At 51.7% G+C, this 7903-nt stretch overlaps 1 protein-coding gene across 1 annotated transcript in view; it reads right to left on the bottom strand.

Moving 5' to 3' along the window:
• Positions 1-7903, bottom strand: part of INTS9 (integrator complex subunit 9) — a 126671-nt gene that overhangs the window by 5801 nt on the left and 112967 nt on the right. The window contains exons 12-14 of the mRNA XM_010840286.1: positions 6731-6902; positions 3321-3445; positions 2327-2494 (exon numbers count right to left, since the gene is read on the bottom strand). Coding sequence (XP_010838588.1) covers positions 2327-2494; positions 3321-3445; positions 6731-6902 — 465 coding nt within the window. The remainder of the gene's footprint in view (positions 1-2326; positions 2495-3320; positions 3446-6730; positions 6903-7903) is intronic.

The following is a 7903-nucleotide window of genomic DNA, read 5'->3' as shown; positions in this document are numbered from 1 at the left end:
TGGGGGCTTTCCCGGTGGCTCAGTGGTAAGGATTCCCCCTGCCAGTGCAGGACGCACGGGTCCAGTCCCTGATCTGGGAAGATCCCATATGCTGCAGAGCGGTTGGGCCTGTGCACAGCTATGGCGCCTGCGCTCCAGAGCCCAGCGCCGCAACTACCAGGCCCACGTGCCCTAGAGGCCACGCTCCGCAACAGGAGAAGCCACTGCAACGGGAGAGCGGCACGCTGCAGCTAGAGAGGAGCCCGTGCAGCAAGACCCAGCACAGCCAAAAATAAACAAAATTTTAAAAAGAGAAAAGAATGTAACAGTGTGAAATGTTCCCACTGAGAGATCCGTGCGCTCTAGGCGCTCGGCCACGCCCATTCACAAATACCGTTTTCCTTCTGACGCTGCGCTGACAAAGGTCAGGCTGCCGGGCAGACCTGTAAAGCCAAAGACCTGTCCTGGGGCGGTTCACAGACTGCAGTGTGGGAGCCGAGCAGGCGGGGGACTCTCCCTGGGCGGCCCCAGGAATAAATTCATCTCCAAGGAGACTCTGAAGTGGCAGCTCAGCCACAGGGAAATCTATCCGGAGCCCACAGACGACTCAGTGAAGACATCTCTGGGAAGGAGGGCGCATTCACTGGCCACCCCAGAAACAGAGGTTTTCTCTTAATGGAGGCCCCTGAGGGCTGACGACAGGGCTTCCGCTTTGCACAAGCAGGGAAAGAGAAGGAGGGTCTACCAGGGAGCTGATCTGGGGGAGAGATGAGCATCCACTAGCTGTAGCAAAACCGAAAGAACCGTGACAGACTTTTAACTCCTTCCTCTCACCTGTACTTCCCAGGCAAAACCAAATGATACTTCTAGTTCTCTCTCTACATCCCACACACAAAGATTTATGTTAAAGCATGTTTCTACAAGTATTATTTGCAATTTGAAAATGCAGAAATAATAAATATCCACCAATACAGGAACAGTGAAATGATGAGACATTCACAATAGACCATCTTGAATGACACAATATACTTACCTTTACATGACAAAGGGATTATATGATACATGATTCAAACACACCCACAACACGGTGAACAGACAAGGCAAATACACAAAAATTGGAATAGTAATTATGTTTGGTATTCAAACTAGGATTGACTTTTTTTTTTTGGGTCTGTATCCTTTTCCTCCTTATTTCCCAAGTTTTCTAGAATGAACAAGCACACTTTTATGGAAAAATGAATCTTATGACAGGGTCATACAAATCAAGGCCTGAGAAGGCCAAGGGGCCTTAAAAACAAAAGGAGGCTGTCCAGAGTGCTGGTTCTCAGGTGAGAAGCAGGGATCCCACGTGGGCTCCGGAGACCCAATTCTGCCTTCCTTTTGCCTTTCACACTGGAAACTGACACCTGGTCTCTGACACCAGTGGTTCTCCAATTTTAGCGGGCATCAGGCCCACGAGGAGGCTGGCAGAGACCCAGAGGCTGGGCCTCACCTGGAGTCTCTGCCTCAGCAGGACTGAGGTGGGGCTGCAGAAACCTGCATTTCCAACAGGTTCTCAAGGCTGCCGCTGCTGGCGACAGTGGCCCCGCGTACCCCGCTGCGATCCCCACGTGAAGGCGTGCGCCACGTGCCCCAGCACCGCCACGGCCCAGATCAGCTGGGGGCTCTACACTCACTGGGATTAAAGGACAAAATCTTCACAGAATAAAATCTTTACGTTCTACTAAAATGCATGCAAATGATGATCATGCAGGGATGTAAACTTTCCTTACTTTTTGGTCACTTTCATGTCCTCCATCTACTGCTGAACTCAGTGAGACCTGAGCCTCACTGGCAAATGAGGTCCAGGAAGGACGAGAGAGCCACAAGCCTAAGGTGGCTAATGACAGAGCTGACAACAGCATTATTTGTTCTCCAGGCTCCGACCCCCTGGGTGACACACTGAACTTTAATATAAGCGGCACTCCAGCAGGCCTGGTGTTGACATCTGTTACTTCATTACTGGAAACAGGAGGAAGGGGACTTCCCTGGTGGTCCGGCAGCTGAAGCTTCACACTCCCAGTGCAGAGAGCCCAGGTTGGATCCCTAAACAGGGAACTAGATCCCAAATGCTGCAACTCAGAGTTCACGAAGGGCTGGAGGTTCTGGATGTTCACTAAGGGCTAGCTCACTTTTGCTGCAGCCAAAGAGGCAGCTGAAAAGCTCAGCCCGCTTCCCGCTTACCTGCTAAGGGTCTGTGTACCTTGGTTCATCCATGTGTGACACAAACTGCAAAGAAAGCCACCCCAGGACAGTCTTCCAGACTCAAGCGGAAACCTGAGGAAGCCCCGGGAAGCCCAACGCTCACCTCCGGCATGATTTCGATCTTCTCGTACCGACGCTTGAAGGGCAGGGCGAGGACCTCGGCGCGCCGATAGGACATGGCGGGCGGCTGGCAGTCCACCATGAGGTCCATGCGGTGGGACTGCGCCGGGGGTGGCTGGGTGTACTGCTCGGGACAGACCACGTGGAGGGGCTGAGGATCGAGAGGGAGGGGTTGGGGGAAGGAGGGCGTGAGGCGGCAGCAGGCCCAGTCCTGACCTCACCCTCCCCAGACGCCACCCAGGCTCACCACAGGGCCGTGCTGAGCTCCCATCCTCTCAAACCCAAGTCACCAGTGACCACAGTGTTGGGGGGGAAGCACGGAAGTTTCAAGGAAAGCCATGGTGATGAGCAAGGGATTTACTGCCTTTGTTTTGTGCATTTGTTTTCTCCCTCTATTTAAGCCACTCTAAGGGTGACATCCAAGGGCCCATTCTCAAAGGGTCTCCAGTCCCTGGAGGGCAGCCTCTCTGTCCCTCAGCAGCACTGACTGGCACCCCGACTTGCTGGCGAAGAAGAGCTGTGGCTTTCTGTGCTCGTCTGGGTCTCCGGTCTGGACCTGTAGGCCCCCAGGTCCTAGGCAGTGGGCGATGGCCAGGCCGTGTCCTCAGTTGTGGAGGACACACCACGTCAGAGTTTTTTGGTTTTTGTTTTTATAAATGTCTTCTTTTATTATCTTGGGAGAAAAATAATTAGGAAGTCAGTGTTTACTTCGGCCAAATACCACCCAACTGGACACAAGTGGTCCTTGTCAAAAATAATACACTGCTTAGGCTTGCTTTTCCTTCCACTTTTGATTTTTTTTTTTTAAGAGGAGAAACCTCTTTCAGGGTGGAAAGCCCACTAGTCTGGAACCTGGAGGGTACTGGGCCGAGCATGCTGGGGGGTGGGGGTGAGGACATTAGCCCTCGTCTGCAGAGCAGAGTGCACAGACGCGGGAGCAAGCGGCACAGTGGGCCCCCACTGCCCCGCCCCTGTACCTGCACTTCTTTGAGCAGCTTCGACACCTGGATGAAATTCAGTCGTGTATCAATGGGGCAGTAGATGCACTTCATGGCCAAGGGCTGGTAGGGAGCCAGTGCTTCCAGGTACGAGAAGTCGGGTTCTAAGGGGAACGCAAGAAAGGAAATTCAAAATGAAGGCGCCGGGGGCTTCCTTGGCGGTTCAGTGGCTAAGACTCCGCACTCCCAATGCAGGGTGTCTGGGTTTGATCCCTGGTCAGGGAACTGGATCCCCCGGGTCGTAACTAAGACCTGGTGCAGCCAAGAAAGTAAGTGTTAAAAATGAAAGCAACAGACGTGCGGCCATGTGAGGAAGCGGCTGGCATGGCCAAGGCCCAGCGGATGGACAGCAAGACAGCAAAGGCCCTGCGGGTACAGGAGACAGAGTCCTGACTGGGGGGAGAGGAGTGATCGCTGGGCAGAGAGGGAGAGGCCGGACCGAGCGCTGCAGGCCGGACGTGGAACTGCAGGCAGGAGTGTGAACTTGAGGTTTTCAACACTGACAGAGAGAGATGAGACGATGAAGGGATACCTAAGTAAATGAGGGAGAGAAGAAAGCTCTTCTTTGCAACAAGATGCCAACTAACAAATGTAGAAGAAACCATGAAATCGGAAAAAAAAAAAAAAGTCATGCGTTGGCAGCCATCGCAGGAATAATTTATTCAGACCAGAATCATCAATAGATGCTGGAAAAATTAGATAAACCTCTGGGGAGGACCAGATGAATAGACAGCCTCAAAGTGTCCCCCAAGAGATACTGATTAATACAAAAGTGGTGACTTCACAGTGGAGAAGTCTGGCCCAGGCCACTCAAAGCAAGAGCTCAAAGATCACCCCCACGCAAGAGACAAATCCCACGCCTCCTACTTGACAGGACGCAAAGAAGAAAGAGAAGGATCGTGACCTGCGTCAACAAGACGCCTGTGCTGAGGCTGCTGGCCCATCCGTAGTGCCTGTCCAGCGCCCAGGAACCGTCCTTGCCTCACTGGCCGGCCTGTTCTCTGCGGAGCCCCACTGGAGCTGGCCTGCCAAGGACTGCTTACTCTAACTGAGAAAGCTGCCCACCTCGGGCCAAAAGCATTGGCTTAGTCCTGGCATGAAAAATGACCTGTAGGTTCCTGACACAGCCTGTGCCCCGTGAGGACACCACTTCCCATAAGTAGCCCCCGGCTTCCACGCACCGCTCCTTACCCCGGGGAACTCTGGAGAAGGCACAGAGCTTCCAGGTTTCTAAATGCTCACTCTTCCGGTGGATCCTGTCTACCCAAGAAGAACCCAGAAACCCCCAAAGCAGCCTGACCTGCCTGGGGGATGACCATCTCTCTCTGATGGATACTGAGTATCCCCTGTATGGATACAATTCCCAGGGGTCACACAACCAGGAAAAGTGTCCCAGAACCTAGCAGACGCTGTAAATGATACAGCTTGTGCTCTGGAAGTGCAGCACACCAGTTTAAATATAAATTCCTGACCCAGACAAATGCTGGGTGACACACGTACAGACAGTCATGTAGCCCTTGCTTTCTTTTCAGCTGGCTGAAGGGAAGTTTCTGGTCTCGTGACACTTCTTCTGCGCCTTGTCCTACTGTGCCCACTGTCACGTCAGAGCCAACATCCCTCAGAAAGAACAGGAGCTCCCTCTTAGTCCTACTGCTGATAGCCTTCTCCGGATGACTTCCTGTTTAGCCAAACCTGGCAATCAATGGTGAGGCTCTGGGCGGTGTGAACCTTACAGCCTGGCTTCCTCTGCCTGTGGCTAACAGGGGGCCTGGACGGAGCACAGCTGCCCCTACCAGCTGCTCCTCTGAGTGCTTCCGTCACTCGAGGCCAGGCCATGTCCTCCCGCTGCACACAAACCATCCCACACGATGCCGATGTCACAAAAGGCTGCTCGGTGACCACCATGGATCAAGACCGAAACAAGGCCCTCTGTAGTCATGCCTGAACGCAAGACCACAACCCTGTCCAAACCTCAAAACAAGCAAATGCCACCCTGTCCTGGCTCTGTTCTTCTAATCCTCTAGACAAGAATCAAGATGTCCAACCAGAGAACTACTTCCGGTCCTGATGACACCAAGCTGGAGCAATGAGCCCATCTCCAAGATCACCCCAGCCAAGGCCCAACCTGTAAGTTCTTTTGACCATGTCCTGTGAAGCCTCCCGCCTCCCCCTGGCAGTCTCCCCAACTCACTGCAGAGTCAGCACCCAAGTCTGTTTGATTACTGGGATGTTCCTGGTGGTCTCTGGCTGGCCCCACTGCTGAGCACAGGGAAGGGGCCACCTGGCCCCAAGGCTTTGGGCATAACTAGACTCCTCCACCACTCATGTCTTAAAAGTCATTAGAAAACTCCCAGAAGGCAACCGGTCCTTTCTCCCCAGGCTTTTGGGCCAGGCCTTGTAAGAACTCCTTCCTTATAACATTTCACTAAAAGCACAGAGCTGCCTGAGGAGGAGCCACCCACAGTCCCATCTTACAGAGGCGAGTAACCTGGCTGAGGTTACAGTAACTCTGCCTAGATTTCATATCAAGGCTCTTTACTTCAATGCCTATGAGAGTTTCAAATCCCAAGACTATCTGAAGACCCTGATTGATAAGATAATGATTAAGTAAAACCCCAAGCCAGAGCAAACTATAACCTAAGGAGAAAGGTCCATCTCAGTCAGTAATTCCTTAAGGGTGAAGTGAGACTGATCACTGGAATTCCTGCAGTTTTTGAATAACTTACAAAATCCTGTCAACAGCAGTTCTAGACCAGAAACCTGTCTCGGGGACAAAATCTACAAAAACAGCTATGAAAGCCCTGTCCAGTGCAGTCACCTAATGGGACACTTTGTTTGTTCTTCTCCTCCGCCTGCTGGTGATTTATCCTTTCGTATTTACAACAGAATACTGATCTAAAGGATTGTTGCTTTTGAACTGTGGTGTTGGAGAAGACTCTTGAGAGTCCCTTGAACAGCAAGGAGATCCAACCAGTCGATCCTAAAGGAAATCAATCCTGAATATTCATTGGAAGGACTGATGCTAAAGCTGAAGCTCTAATACTTTGGCCTCCGGATGCAAAGAACTGACTCACTGGAAAAGATTCTGATGATGAGAAAGATTGAAGGCAGGAGGAGAAGTGGGTGACAAAGGATGAGATGGTTGGATGGCATCACTGACTCAACAGACATGAGTCTGAGCAAGCTCCGGAAGATGGTGAAGGACAGGGAAGCCTGGTGTGCTGTAGTCCACGAGGTCACAAAGAGTCGGACACAACAACAATAACAGTATCATATTTACACCTTACTGTCAATTCTTCCTGGGGTCTGTACGTGGTAGGTAACATCCTACAGGTATTCAGGGATGGTCCCAGTGGGAAGCACAGGGTTTTGTTTGCTGGTTGATTCACCTGTGAAGATGACCGTGTTGAGACTCGACTTTCCCCAGAGCTCCATGAAATGGACCACGTCCCCGAACCGGAGGGAAGGGTGTCCAGTGAAGACCACGCACGGCTGCCTGAAGTCGTTGCTGAAGTCTCCATGGATGCTGGGGTAGTGCTTCAGCTTGTTGGTCTGAATGAGCTAGAGCACGTATCAAAAGCACAGGAAGAAATGTTAGCCTGCCCATGAAGGAAGGACTGCTGCATGTCAGAGTGAGTGGAGAACATTAAAAATACAAGATAAGGATACAGGTTTTTAACCTACAGTGTGACCTTCTCCAACGATGGGTCTTTGGGTAACACTGGTCTATATGTGTGTTAGTCATTCAGTCGTGTCCGACTCTTTGTGTCCTCATGGACTGTGGCCCACAAGGTTCCTCTGTGCATGGAATTCTCCAGGCAAGAATGTTGGAGTGAGTAGCCACTCCCTTCTCCAAGGGATCTTCCTGACCCAGGGATCAAACCTGGGTCTCCTGCATTGCAGGCAGATTCTCTACCATCTGAACCACCAGGGAAGCTCTACAAGTGTCATACTTATTGGAAACTTTCATTCAGGCTGTTCTGGCTGGATTCCGTCTAACCCTTCCTTTATAGCTTCCTGACACTCTGAGCCCCAGGCCCAGAAGTCCCCCAGAAGTCTTTGAAGTACAAGTAACTTTCCCAACTCTGAGCATCACTGAGTTCTGTCAACAACTGACACCTCACACAGTAACCTGTTTACCAGCACAGGACCACCGCTTGGGAAGGTGGAGCTGTGTTACGTCACCGTGGGGTCTGAAGCACAAGGACCAAGGCTTTCAGAAACGTGCGCGGGAGGCGTGATGTCCTCCCGACAGAGAGCTGCGGTGAGGAACAGGCCATGCATGGTTTCAAACCTGTCTCAAAAAGTGGATGTTCTGAACCATAAAGGTCCTCTTTTCAGTACAACCCCTGGAAATACTCTCCTGCCAATCAGGCCTAACCCAAGACAACACCATATACAGTGAGCACCACAGATGGCCTCTTGTGACACGGCTCAGAAGTTCTTCATGCTGCCCCAGCCCCACTGCTTCACTCTGGCACCAACAAGTCAGATGACAAACACCCACACTTCAGAGACCCTCAGTATCAACTAGTATTGCCTTTGAGAGGCTTAGTGGTAAA

This window comes from Bison bison, unplaced genomic scaffold, assembly GCF_000754665.1.
Source record: "Bison bison bison isolate TAMUID 2011002044 unplaced genomic scaffold, Bison_UMD1.0 scf7180017864143, whole genome shotgun sequence".
Taxonomy (NCBI): Eukaryota; Metazoa; Chordata; class Mammalia; order Artiodactyla; family Bovidae; genus Bison; species Bison bison.
This window is presented reverse-complemented; position numbering and strand designations above follow the sequence as displayed.